This window comes from Vulpes vulpes, chromosome 16 (genome assembly GCF_048418805.1).
Source record: "Vulpes vulpes isolate BD-2025 chromosome 16, VulVul3, whole genome shotgun sequence".
Lineage (NCBI taxonomy): Eukaryota > Metazoa > Chordata > Mammalia > Carnivora > Canidae > Vulpes > Vulpes vulpes.
This window is the reverse complement of record NC_132795.1, coordinates 2,020,906-2,034,673: the sequence shown is the minus strand read 5'-3', so window position 1 is coordinate 2,034,673 and position 13,768 is coordinate 2,020,906. Positions and strand designations below refer to the sequence as shown.

At 41.4% G+C, this 13,768-nt stretch overlaps 1 protein-coding gene across 3 annotated transcripts in view; it reads left to right on the top strand.

Annotated features, from left to right (window-relative positions):
- The window catches only part of ACSL3 (acyl-CoA synthetase long chain family member 3), a 66,628-nt gene that overhangs the window by 42,192 nt on the left and 10,668 nt on the right, over positions 1–13,768 (top strand). For all 3 annotated transcript variants that reach the window (XM_072742449.1, XM_072742447.1, XM_072742448.1), the window contains 7 exons: positions 4,121–4,298; positions 5,491–5,600; positions 6,367–6,505; positions 8,912–9,062; positions 10,259–10,382; positions 10,615–10,686; positions 12,419–12,558. In XM_072742449.1, coding sequence (XP_072598550.1) covers positions 4,121–4,298; positions 5,491–5,600; positions 6,367–6,505; positions 8,912–9,062; positions 10,259–10,382; positions 10,615–10,686; positions 12,419–12,558 — 914 coding nt within the window. The remainder of the gene's footprint in view (positions 1–4,120; positions 4,299–5,490; positions 5,601–6,366; positions 6,506–8,911; positions 9,063–10,258; positions 10,383–10,614; positions 10,687–12,418; positions 12,559–13,768) is intronic.

The window sequence follows — 13,768 nt, the reverse complement described above, 5'->3', positions numbered from 1 at the left end:
CTTCCTGCGGCGCAGGTGGAGCGCTGGGATTTAGTACGCAGGTTCCGGAGTGAGTCTGCCCGCGTTCGTATTCTAGTCCTGTCACTTAGGCCGTGTGACTTTTGAGTAAGTTAGGCTCACTCTCTCAGTGCCTCAGTATCCTCATTTGTAAGAGAGATGCTAAGAGTAGCCGTGAGTTACGTGAGTCCCGTAAGCTCTTGCAGCGTGGTTACCGCAGAGGGAACGCTGGCTAGGTTAGCCGCCCTCGTCCTCCACGGGATGCTGCCAGCCCCCCAGACCTGCTGCACATTTTCACCCTCTGGGCTCCCTCACAGTGCATTGTAATAATCTCCATCCCCAGAGAGAAAGCTCCTGTGAAGCCGGGGGTACTTTGTTGCAGGCAGGGAAGTGTGTAATTTGAGGTATTTCTATTCTGAATGGCTACAAAGAAAAGTCCTGTACTTGCACTGGTTAAGCCCCCAGCTCCCTGAAACCTGATCTTTATTCCATTATCTCATTCTTCACGGTCCTGAACGGTTAAGTATTTGTTTGCTTTTATTTTATAGAATATTCTGTATGTGATCTGTTTTATTTTTATAGTTTATCTTGTGAGATGAGGCTCTCATAATTAGCATCATCAGAACCACCTAACTTCATCTGTTTCTGAACAAAGTAAATTATTAAGTTCCCGTGTCCCGGGCAGTCGTGTCTGAGTGATAACAGTGATATGGACCCATGTGTATGTCACACCTGTCCTAGCATGAAAATACAGCCAATGAAATGTGAGCTATGAAAGTGACCGTTGGGCCAGTCTTCACTCTCCCCCTACGTTGACAAATGAGGACGCTGCTTAAAGGGTCCAGGGTCGTCCTTTACAAAGCCACTCGAGTCATTCTTTGTCTGACTCAAGAGTTGGGAAAACCAAACGCACTTGTGTCTCATGGGTCATGGGTGAGAATATTTAAGAGGTGGTGGGCGAGGACGTGTGTAAAGGAATGGTGACCAGAGCAGAAGAAGCTCTAGGGGTTAAATTATTAGATGAATGTGGGTTTGAGTTTGTTTGTTTGTTTGTTTTTTCCAAGTGGTCTTTTACAAAAGGAGGCTTCTGGAAGAGAGGTGTTGAAGACTCCCTAAAGGCCCAAAGTGACTTGAAATCGTGTTTAATGACACTGTTCATTCCACGCATATAGCAAATAATTACTGGGTGCTGACTATGCCAGGCTCCGTCCTAGGCCCTGGGGAGACAGTAATGAACAGGACACACAAGTTACTCCTCTCGGGTCTTACTGTCTCTCTTCCTTCCATACAAATGTAAGTAGTAAGTGAACGGATTAACAACTACTCTGAAGACATGAAGCTATTGGAGATCAGGGATAGCGTCTCTTGTAGGTTATGGCCAAGTGGAGGCCTTAGCAACCGAGGAGCCAGCTTTGCAAAAATCTGGGTAATGAACCTTTTGTGCAGTGGGCAAAAACCAGAGTGAGCCCGGGGGGAGGCATGCGGGGCCCAAAGTTGGAGAAGGCATTCAACCCCGAGAGTGAGCACCTCTCTAAGTTTTGTGCCTGTGGCACCTGTCTTGCCTCATCCTAGTTCCTGCCCTGGCCCAACCTGTTTGAAGGACGGAAAGGACCAAGTTGTACTTAGAGGAAGTAATGAGTTAGGGGAAGTGAGCCTGGGGAAGAAGGTTTGGTGTGAGCACGTGAGCACAGAGACTGGCACGGCTGCGTCCCTCAGGGCTTTGTAGGCCAGTGTAAGGTTTTTGAGCTTGGATGTGCAAGTATAGAGGTGGTTAAGACTGGAGATAGAAATTTGGGGAGTGCTTCGAAGTCCAGTCCTTGTAAATTTGGCTTCTGTTAGGGATGCTTCAACCATTTAATAGCATGGGGACTGCAGTGAGTAGGAGAACATGTGTATGGATTATTAAACTTGGTGGTAGGAAGAGAAGGGTGTTTCCGTTGAATTTCTAATTTCTCAGTGATGTATGAGCCCATGTTGTCCCCTGGAGTTGGAGGAGGGATGAAGGGGGTGAAGGATATTTGAGTAGAGAGGGTTCAAGTAGCCATTTCAGAGGTGAGGAAATGACTATACCAGGGAATCCTGGTAGGATTGCTGGATGGTGAGATGTATGATCCTGGATAGAATGAGGTTGGGTGTTCTTCAGCAGTATGGACAGGGAATAAATAAATGGGTTTAATCTCATGTTTAAGCTAACCTTGGGGACAGAGTTAGAATTGGAATTTTTTTCAAAATTATGGAGTAGGTGGAGGCCTTTAATCTTTACGGGAAAGATCATGACTAGGAGAATTCAGTGGTTTAAAGAATTAGGTGAAATTCAGTTCAGTTACACTTGAATTAAACTCGTGATTTTATTTCCTTGCCACATAGTGGCCCTGTCACATGGGTTTAAATATATGGATTATGTAGATAATATCTTTCGGAGTATGTACATTTTTGAAACATACAGAGCTCATCATTTAGGTTCTAGAATCTAAAGAGGTAGCTCATGCTGATCTGTGGAGTGTAAAATTTTTAATAATTGTATTCAGGTCGTGCACATTTGGGCCAAATTCTCGTCTGTCTTCTCACCCCCACAGAGCTCCTTTCGAAGTCATTGGAGCTCCCTGTGCTGAGCGTTTCATGGGGGCGCAGAGTGAGGTGATGGTTGAGGCCACTGAAGATTACTGAAGTTCCTTATTGAACTATTTTAAATCCGGTTGCTTTAGCCATCGAAGAATTTATTTCCGAAGTCCATTATGGAATAGGACACTAGGGGGCAGCATTTATCCTTTTTTTCCCCCATTTCTATCTTCACCCAATCTCTTATTTCTAGAACACTGAAATGTTGGATGCATTTTTGAAAATGCATGTGGTTAGGTGGTTTTACAGTGTGTGAGACATGAGTGAAACAGTCCTGTTTGGAAACTGCATGTATATATGTGCAATACAAGGAGCTTTTATCCAGTCTGTGTGTAATAGGGGATTTATAGACTAGTCTAAGTTGGAGAAAATCCTTAATAAAAAATGTATTAGCCAGTTTTAAAAGATTATTAGTAATGAGGATGTAATGTTACCTGTACTTCTGGTAAGCACAAATGAAATACCCCTTTTTTTTTTTTTGAAGATTTTATTTATTTATTCATTAGAGACATGCAGAGAGAGGCAGAGACACAGGCAGAGGGAGAAGCAGGCTCCCCGCTGGGAGCCCGATGTGGGACTGGATCCTGGGTCTCCAGGATCATGCCCTGGGCTGAAGGTGGCGCTAAACTGCTGGGCCACTGGGGCTGCCCACAAATGAAATACTTAAAGTCTAATGGTGCCAGTGGGCATTTAAGGCTTCGACAGAAAGACTTTGATGAATAATAAAACCAGTCCTGGTTTTGTAAATAAAGACTTGTTTACTTGGCCTATTCAGAGTTAGGTACAGGAGACAGCAATTAAAATTGAACAGCCACGGGGCAGCCCGGGTGGCTCAGCAAGCGGTTTAGCGCTGCCTGCAGCCCAGGGGCGTGATCCTGGAGACCCGGGATCGAGTCCCACGTCAGGCTCCCTGCATGGGGCCTGCTTCTCCCTCTGCCTGTGTCTCTGCCTCCCCCCCCCCCCCCTCTCTCTCTCTCTCTGTCACTATGAATAAATAAATAAAATCTTTTTAAAAAAATTGAACAGCCATAAATATGTGTTTTCTTGGGTCTGGCCAATTTATTTGTAAATCATATGGTACCATTTGGTATTGAAATCTGGGAATTCGTTAAGTAGAGGGAAAGTAAATTTTTGATATCATTAGTACTGGATACTAGGCTAAATTTTAAGCTAATTTTAAGTGACTGATGTGTAAACGAATTATCAATATATGATCTTGTGACAAAAAAAGGTGACCTTTAAAATCCTGTGAAATTCTGAAGATTTTTGAAAATAACCTCCCATTACAATTAAGGATTTAGCATATAATTTGTCATAGAAAATATCACAAAATAGCTAATTTTCAAAATAGATTTTTTTAAGCTCGAAATTTACTTTCTAGCTTTTTGTTAGGAAAAAATATTAAATTACATGGAAACCTGACTACTTTGTCAAATTGGGACAAATGTTGGCTTCTTTCTAGAGAATAATATTAAAAGGTATTTGTATGTTTTTTGTTTATCAGGTTATTCTTGGAAACTATAATTGGCTCTCCTATGAAGATGTCTTCGTTAGAGCTTTTAATTTTGGAAATGGCTTACAGATGTTGGGTCAGAAACCAAAGACCAACATCGCCATCTTCTGTGAAACCAGGGCCGAATGGATGATTGCTGCGCAGGCGTGCTTTATGTATAATTTTCAGCGTACGTAGGCTTTCTGGTCTTCGGTGTGGGAGAGAGGATGCTGTTTATCATGAATATTTCACTCTTTAGAAATTAAATTCTGAAGTTGAATGTCACCTTGCATCTAATCAGGAGATAATTCTGTTACAACTTAGAGTTCTACAAGTTGTGCGGTTGGTATCAGAGGGGGCCTGGAACCTCTTAGTGTAGGGGCCTTGAGGCCTTGCTAACTAGGCCTGCACCTGTGAGTCCTTGTTGCCCTGCTGGTCGCTCAGGAATCCTCTTGTGACGTTAGTGTCACTTTGCCACTCCCATCAGTGGCAGCAGTTGAGCTCTAAAACTGCAATACTCGGAGCCACAAGCCGGGTTGTGGCAGTCCTGATGCCCCAGTCTGTGAGGGAGTTCTGGAAGCTTAGTTCACAGATCTTGGTGCCAAAATGTGACATTAGGTACGGAGGTTGTCTGAGCCTTTCAGATGGAACAGAAGAGATGCTTTTACCAGATTTCTTACTGTAAATGCCTCCTGGTTTTAAACTGCCCCCCCCCCCCCCCCCCCCCCCCCCCCCCGTAGATTTGGGCTTATACTGCTTTGGGGAAGCTTTAAAAGAATTGCCATCTCTTAAAGTCACTTTAAGTCTAACTTCTGTGGGTTAGGCAGCAAGCAAGTAAAAGAGTAAAAGTCCACAATTATTATTAAATTTCAACATTGCTAAGAATTTTTCCTTTAGGTTTCTACTTTGGAATAAGCTGTAGTGTCACTTGTTATTTTTTTAACATAAAACACGTTAAGCCTGATATTCAATGTGATAATCAGTGCATTATCTTACTGTTATGTATTTTTCATATTTTAGTACCAAATATTTAATAACTATGGCTTTGACACTGTAGGAATCAGAAATAATTCCTTGCCTTGTGACATCCCAGAGTAGTAACATCTGCCAGGGAAACAAAACTTAAAAAAGAAAAAAAAAATATTTTTTGAGTATTGGCAATCTTGGGGGACATTAAGGAAAGGGTTGAGTGAGTGGGCGTATTTATTAGCATATAGAAATAATTTAGAAAATCAAGAAGAGGTACATAATAAACTATGGGTCTGACAGTTTAGAGTACAGTATTACCCCCTTAGAATTCATGACTGCTTTCAGAGACTTGATTTGCATTTAGCGCATCCTGAAATGTTCAGATATTTGACTTGCCCTCCTTTTCCCTTTAGTTGTTACGTTGTACGCTACTCTAGGAGGTCCAGCTATTGTTCATGGATTAAATGAAACAGAAGTGACCAACATCATTACCAGTAAAGAACTCTTGCAAACAAAGTTGAAGGTGAGGACTATGGTTATTTTATAACTGTCCTGTACTCTAGAATACTCTAGACTTTTCAGTGTCATGAGCTCTAATATTGATTCTTTTATGATCTTTAAAATCCTGAATATCTTTGTAAACTTTTAGGAATATCCTATTTTCTTCCTTTCCTTTAGAAAAGAAAAAGATTTGGTATATATTTGTGTATTAGCGCAGAGAGTTACAGATTATTAACGTGGTATGCCCGCGTCTAAGGTGAAGGAATTCCCTTTTCTTGTGCTCATTTGTTTTCTAGTCTATTTTCACTAAATTTATAATTTTGAAGGGTTGTTTCTAAAGTAGTGATTCATTTATTTTGTTTCTGAAGCAGAGTCATTATGAGTTTTTAGAATTTTTTACAGGGAAAAAAAGACTTTATGAAACTGTAGGAGAAGGAGGTTTTGAAAGTCTCTAGACGACTTCCCGTAAAAACAGTAATATCTGCTGGATTTTTTATACCCACATTTATAAGTGAATTCCTTCCACTTCACCTCATGTCTTTAGGAGCCTCTTAAAAACCTGCAGAACTTGTGGCTAATCTGTAGTTCAGGCACCCTGTTTATATGCCTGTTGTGTAAGGAAGGGACTCTGTGGATTGGGATTGTACCAAATAACAGTGCACAGACAGTGAATCTAATGCTATAAAATAGCTATTTAAATTTCAGAGTGGTATTTCTCCTTCTGAAAGACGTGTTCTTCATACCAGTGCACCTCCTCATGAACATAACGAGTGCTCGTGTTTTTCCAGGATATCGTTTCTTTAGTCCCACGCCTGCGGCACATCATCACCGTGGATGGTAAGCCACCAACGTGGTCCGAGTTCCCCAAGGGCGTCATTGTGCACACGATGGCTGCGGTGCAGGCTCTGGGAGCCAAGGCGAGCACAGGTACGCCGTATGGCCGTTCTGCAGCGACCGTGTTCTCTAGACGTGTTGCAGATCCTGAACTTAGACCAGGGACAGACCCATTTTCTAGACCATTGCTTTGGCAAGTAAGGTCACTCCAGGTATACTTTCATACATGCCCTTTTAAGAAGGGTTTAAGGAAGAACACAAATACTAATTTGTTACTGTTCTAAAAGTAGCAGTTACGTGAAACGAATTTCAAATACCTTTTACTCTATACAGGTTTCCTGTTTCTCTTTTGTGACAGCTTTTGGTGGTTTAAAGTTAGTTGTATAAATAATACCATTAAACTAGTGCTCCGTGAATTCTCTGTGAGTAGGAACAGATAGCCGGAGCGGCTGAACCTAGATCCCCTCCTTCACTCCCTGCTCCAACGCTGCCTTTTCCAGAGGGAGCATCATCTTGTTCTCCAACTGAAGGGTTTTTGCCTAAGTAGGCATGGTGACCCCAAAGCTCCTCCTCTCAAAGAAGTGTCAGAAAATGTTAGAAACTGTGCTGATATTTAGGAATATCCCAAGAGCGTTAGGATGCTAGGACTGTATTTCCTTTGTAGCTGGAAACTCAGTGATTAGATGTAAGCACTCAGCTTAGGAATGGGAGTGGGGTTCTGCTGAATAAAATGCTGGGCATATGGAATTTTAAGTGCTGGGGAGACCCTCACATGTGGATATTTAGAGGGGCGTAGCACATACTGTGGAGTTAAGTGTGCAGTTTCGAGATTTAGAAGCCAGAAGTTAGGTTTTAAGTATAACCGTGGAAGGAGGTGAAGTCACCCACAGAGTGTGGTGCCTCCAAGAGCAACGGAGGGTGGGTCAGAGAGGAAGGAGGGAGGCCCCTCAGCGAGGCAGGAGTCGAGGCAGGAGTCGGCAGCAAGAGCAGGTGCCCTGGAGGAGTCGATGAGGCAGGGATTGCAGGAGGCCCACCTTAGAGCCGCTTCTAGGGGGCGGTGGAGAGTGGTGCCTTGGGACGAGGGACTGAATGCCAGGCTAGGAGGACAGGACGGGAGTGGAGACCATTGTCATGAAATACATCTGCGCATATAGGAAGGGAAGCTCAGCACGTTTAAGATGGTTTCCCCCCACTTCTTTAGGAAGTCCACACTTTGGAGAAGTCCCAGATTAATTTGGGCGGTGCCCTCCATGACCACACTTCTCTTTGCCTTCCTGCTGTGTCACCTGTAGGACGTTGGGTGCCACTCTTAGGCTTGTGCAAACGGAGGACATTGTCCTCTAATCCAGCGTTCAGATGGTAGCCGAGTCAGCTTCACTACTGGGAGGCAGAGAACTTTTTTTTTTTAGCAAGTGTCTTAGGTACCTGGCCCAACCACGCTTACTTCATAGTTGGATCGCTAGGATAGCCTTTTGTCTCCCCACCGCCTTTCTGCCCTTTCTCAAGTCGGGCAGCCACCTACCTAGCAGCCAGAGTGACCCTTGTCGCTGGTGACGACAAGCCCCTGTTCCAAACAACATTGTGTCTGGGGGGCTCAGGCGGCGAAACGTCTGCCTTCTGCTCAGGCCATGATCTCAGGGTCCTGGGATCGAGCCCCACATCAGGCTCTCTGCTCCACGGGGAGCCTGCTTCTCCCTCTCCCTCTGCTGCTTCCCCTGCTCATGCTCTTGCTCTCTCTCAAATAAATAAAATCTTAAAACAAAACACGTTGCTTTCTACCCCAGAGTGAAATCCAAAGTCCTTAGCATGGCCTTGAAGACTTAGCATGGTATGGTCCTGGCTGCTACTTTCCCTTTTGCTCATTGGTCTTAACTTGCCAGTCATGTGGCTACGTCAGGGCCTTTGCTCTTGCTTATTTTCTACTACTTGAAACAGTCTCCTAAATCCAGGGTTTCCATGGCTCTCTTCCTCACAGTGTCCATGTTTTTATAAAATACCAACATGCCAGGAAAGTGTTTCTTGACCCTTTCCATCTAAATGGCTCCTATAATCATCTCACCTTGTGTTGCTTGATTTTTCACCCTAGTTCTTTTTTTTTTTTTTAAATGCTGTAATTTTTTTTTTTTAAAGATTTTATTTATTCATAGAGACAGAGAGAGAGGGGCAGAGACACAGGCAGAGGGAGAAGCAGTATCATACAGAGAGCCTGATGTGGGACTCGATCCGGGGTCTCCAAGATCACACCTTGGGCTGCAGGCGGCGCTAAACCGCTGCGCCACCAGGGCTGCCCCACCCTAGTTCATGTTACATTATAGGTTTATGGTTTATCTCAGTAGAACATATGTCCCATAAGTGCAAGGACTTGGTCTGTTTTGTTGACCTCTGAATGAATACAACTAGTACTTGTTGAATTATCAAATATGATTATTAAAAAAAATTTATGATATGACTAAATTTCTCAGAAGTATGTGTGTGTGTGTTTTTTTTTCTCCAATGCAGAAAACAAACCTCAGAGCAAACCAATGCCCTTAGATATTGCAGTTATCATGTATACGAGTGGGTCCACAGGACTTCCAAAGGGAGTCATGATCTCCCACAGTAACATCATTGCTGGTATAACCGGGATGGCAGAAAGGATTCCAGGACTGGGGTATGTCACCTGGCAAATGCCTGTGAACTAGTCCCTTAGATGCTGGTTGTTACATTGACGTTTGTGCCACTTAGTAGTGTGTGGCTAAATTGTCTTTCTGCCTGTTTACAGTAGGCCTGTCCTTAAAAAAAGGGGGGGGGTACTTTAAAATACAAAACAGTTGCAAGGTTTAAAACAGTTTTATGTAGCGTTGTCAATATTTCTGTTTTACTCTAAAAGTATAAATTTTAACTGACCTAAATCCCTTAAACTATTTAGTCCCTTAAACTACAAACTACTGGTAGTATTGCTGCTGCAGTCATTCTTATACCTAAACATGGTATAATTCAGGTGAACAGATAGCTTCATATGGTCCAGTATTCATTGACCTTTATTCAGTCTCTAATTTTCTTTAAAGACCAGCAGTAACAGGGCAGGGTGGGCGTACTGTGGGAAAGGGACTAACAGAGGAAACCTAATGAGAACGTGAGGGGGCGTAGAGGGGTCGCTACCTCAGTGGATGGTCTGGTGCGGTGGTACTGGTTGGGTATTCTTGATTCCCTTATGCACAGAAATTACACTCCCAGGTGACTGTGGCATTGAATTTAGGGATGGAGAGAAATTTCTCTTAGGAATGGATAACTTCCGGAAAAAGTTAAAAGCAGTAGTTTCCTGGGTCAGTCTCTTAGTTTGCCTTTCCTATGGGGGCGGGGGGCAGTTCTTAAAGTACACACACACACACACACACACACACACTTTCCTGCATACAGAATAGTTTATTTCTAAGTGACTTTCAAAACTGGAATCTCTTGTAAAATTCCTGCCCAGCAGTTGTGGATTCTATTCTAAGTTGTGGAACTTTCTGTTTGGGAGCCCACCAGCTTTAAGGATCATTTCCCCTTTGGATGATTTCTCTGTCCTTCAAAAGAAGTCCTCTTGTTTGGCCCTTCAGCCCCCATCCCTCTGCTTTAGCACGTTGCTCCTGCGGCGCTCAGCCGCTTCCTCCGTGGCCGCCCTCCGGGTTTGAGGTTGAGCTGTCGTTCTTCTCACCTCCCCCACATAACCCCCTGCCCCCAACACACACACACGCCTCCAGTGTCTGCCTGCCTCCCGTACCTGCACACACGGGTGCTCTCACATGGGCGGGCTCGCTTTGCAGTCCCTCCCAACAGAGATGACGTCTGACGGTTACTCTTTTATATCTCCTTTTCTTTTAGGGAGGGAGATGTCTACATTGGCTATCTGCCTCTGGCCCATGTTTTAGAATTAAGTGCTGAGCTTGTCTGTCTTTCTCACGGATGCCGCATTGGCTACTCTTCACCACAGACTTTAGCAGATCAGGTAAGTTCAACGTTTGTGACTTCAGATACTAAAAAAAAAATTATAATTTTTAAACACATTTACATCCATAAGACACAGTATCATTAAGGATGACAATTACTCATTTTAAAGTTAATTGCTTGCCTTTTAATACATAAATTGATGAATTTATAATATATATTTTTGGCCTAAGAATTCCACCAAATTTCTAAAATAAGGATCATTTTATATAGATCACTTTTTCTCTCTCTAGTCTTCAAAAATAAAAAAAGGAAGCAAAGGGGATACAACTATGTTGAAACCAACACTGATGGCAGCTGTTCCGGTAAGAATTGACCATTAGTTAATGTTGAGTACTAAAGAAGTGTCGTCTGCTACAGAATATAAATGCTAGTTGATAAGGCAGTTTACGTAGGTTTTATTCCTTATTGATTATCTATATTATGCTCTATGAGATTTATTGTCTTTTTTTTCCAAGCTTTATTTTTTTAATTTAACTAAATATTTAAGTTAGTTTCAGTGTCCCTATGATATTATCAGCTCCTTTCCCTAAATGGCTTCTTATTCAGATCACTTTTTATTTTATTTTATTTTTTAAGATTTATTTATTAATTCAGAGAGAGCGAAGAGAGAGGCAGAGACACAAGCAGGCTCCCTGCAGGAAACCTGATGTGGGACTCGATCCCGGGTCTCCAGGATCACACCCCAGGCTGCAGGCGGCGCTAAACCGCTGCGCCACCGGGGCTGCCCCTATTCAGATCATTTTTATGATACGTTTGCTGTTAGTAGAAACTTGAAGCCCAGCAGGAGATGGGGGGAGGTTTGATATCACTTCCTCCTCGTCTAAGCAAATTGTGTAATTACCTCCCAAGTCCCCAGGAACGTCTGGCCTCGTCCAAAAGAAGTGACAGAGAAGTTGGTGCAACTTGAAATGACCTGAACAGCACCATGCACCTAACATACCAGGCATTGGGGGATGGGGGTGGGGGTACTGGGAATTAGATGAGTAGAAACAGGACAGTAATGGTTTTCTGTCTCCTTAATATAAGTTTTATTTGGCTTCTGATATTGTTTGAAAGTGTTGGGAATTGCTACCAGATACCTGGGTACTCCTATCCAAGCAAAGTTATAAAGTTATTTAGTTACTCCAAATATATAAATGACCAGTAGTTTGATAGTTTCTATAGGTGTATGGTTTCCTTAGTGTAGTATTTTTTATTCTTTAGTTCTGTAAACTTTTAGTTCGTGTAAAATGAAATACAGTTTAAAATTGGAAGGGATCCCTGGGTGGCTCAGCGGTTTGGTGCCTGCCTCCGGCCCAGGGTGTGATCCTGGAGTCTTGGAATTGAGTCCCGCATTGGGCTTCTTGCATGGAGCCTGCTTCTCCCTCTGCCTGTGTCCCTGCCTCTCTCTTGATCTGTGTGTGTGTGTGTGTGTGTGTGTGTGTGTGTGTGTGTGCGCGCGCACGCGCACTTGTCTCTCATGAATAAAGGAATAAAATCTTTAAAATCGGAGAGGAAAAACTAATTGTAAGCCATTAAAGTAGACTTTATAGTAATAGGCCTAGCAAGCAAAATGCAGTGCAAACAAGGAAAACTTCGTGCGTGCTGCAGCATTAAAAGACAACCAACCAAACAGAATAACCCTGTGTCCTTTTGTAACAAAGAATGTGGTTCTCTCTATTTTTATAAGGTTAGAATTTTACAAACCATTTCATATAGTCATTCGTCTGTAGTGAGCTTACTTTTTCCAAAATAAATAAACAAGCAAAAGCAATATAAAGAATCAATGATATTACTACTGTCCAAAGGTTTTTATCCCCCTCCCCTCCCGCAACTCATAGGCATTTAGGTACATTTGTGCTGTGAAAAGTTATTTTTGCAGAAAACTCATTTTTAAACTAGCTGTGGCTCTATTTTAAAAGTTTGTTCCTGATAAAAACTATATATTTTAAAATGTGTCTATACTGATAGAAGTATTTATCTGGTGTTAAGGTAAAATATGTAAGGCAGCTGATAGCATTATTGGCTGTTATTAACTCATTTTTATATATCTAGGAAATCATGGATCGGATCTACAAAAATGTCATGAATAAAGTGAATGAAATGAGTAGTTTCCAACGCAATCTGTTTGTTCTGGCCTATAATTACAAAATGGAACAGATTTCAAGAGGGCATGGTACTCCACTGTGTGACAGGTAAGTTCCCTTCTCTTTGGTGACTTAAATCATTGGTTCATATTATTATCCCAGTTAATTGAGATAGTTAGAAGAAATAAAATGGTTTGAAAAAGTCAAAGGGATTCTAAAAATCCATCTTGCATAAGAATATATGAACAATTAAAAAGATTGCAGTGTTATTTGAAAAAATGTTTCACTTATAATTTTACTGTATTTAATAGTGCGTGTTTATTTTCTATGGACACGTGTGTGATTTTAGTTATTTTGACAAATAGTTTCTCTTTACTTTTAAATTTATTTCAATATGAATATAAAATGGCAGGCAAATATGAGTAAATGTTTTGTGTTTAAAGTGTTAAATGATGGATTTTACCACAGACCTGTTTTTTGTTTTTGTAGTGCTAATAGAGTAAGTAGATTTAATTATAAAATAGTTTAGAAGTTAGAAAACAAAGTATGACATTTAATTTGTTTTTTGGGAAATATTAATAAGGCTTTCAGATGCTCCACATTATTTGAAACTTTTTTATATTTTTTTTCTGCCTCATTTTAATTAAATTCTTAGTGAGATATGAACTACTTTGTAAAGCCTGTTAACATTTTTTTTAATAAAACATTTTAATTAGATGTTTGAATTGTTTTTTTTTTTTTTTTTTTAATTTAGCAGACATTTTAAAGCACTTCAGAACCCAGGGAAATTTTAAAAAGAGATTGCACAAATATGTACACATTTCTTTAAAAAAAAATTTGTTTGAGAGAGCCAGTGCACAAGCAGTGTACAAGAGAATGAGAATCTCAAGCAAACTCTACCCCGAGCACAGAGCCAGACGCGGGGCCGATCCATGGTCCCATGACTCTGAGATCATGACCTGAGCCCATGACCTGAACTGAAACCAAGAGTCAGACACTTACCTGCCTCAGCCCCCAGGTGCTGCAATTATGTACACATTTCTAATGAAATAAGCTAAAGAAAAAAATAATTTGCTTTTAGTGCTAAATTTTATAAAGATGCGGCAGGATTATTCAATATTAATATGTATATTATATAATATAAAACTAATTACTCTGCCTATAAACATGGTTTGCCATTATTATACTAAATTAAACCTGACAATTTTGAATTCAAATATTACTTGAATTTGTTCTTGAAAATCATACGTCCTTTACTTGGTCAAACTTAACAAAAATTAAGATTTAAGTAGGTCAGAGAATCTCTTGATTTGGTGTG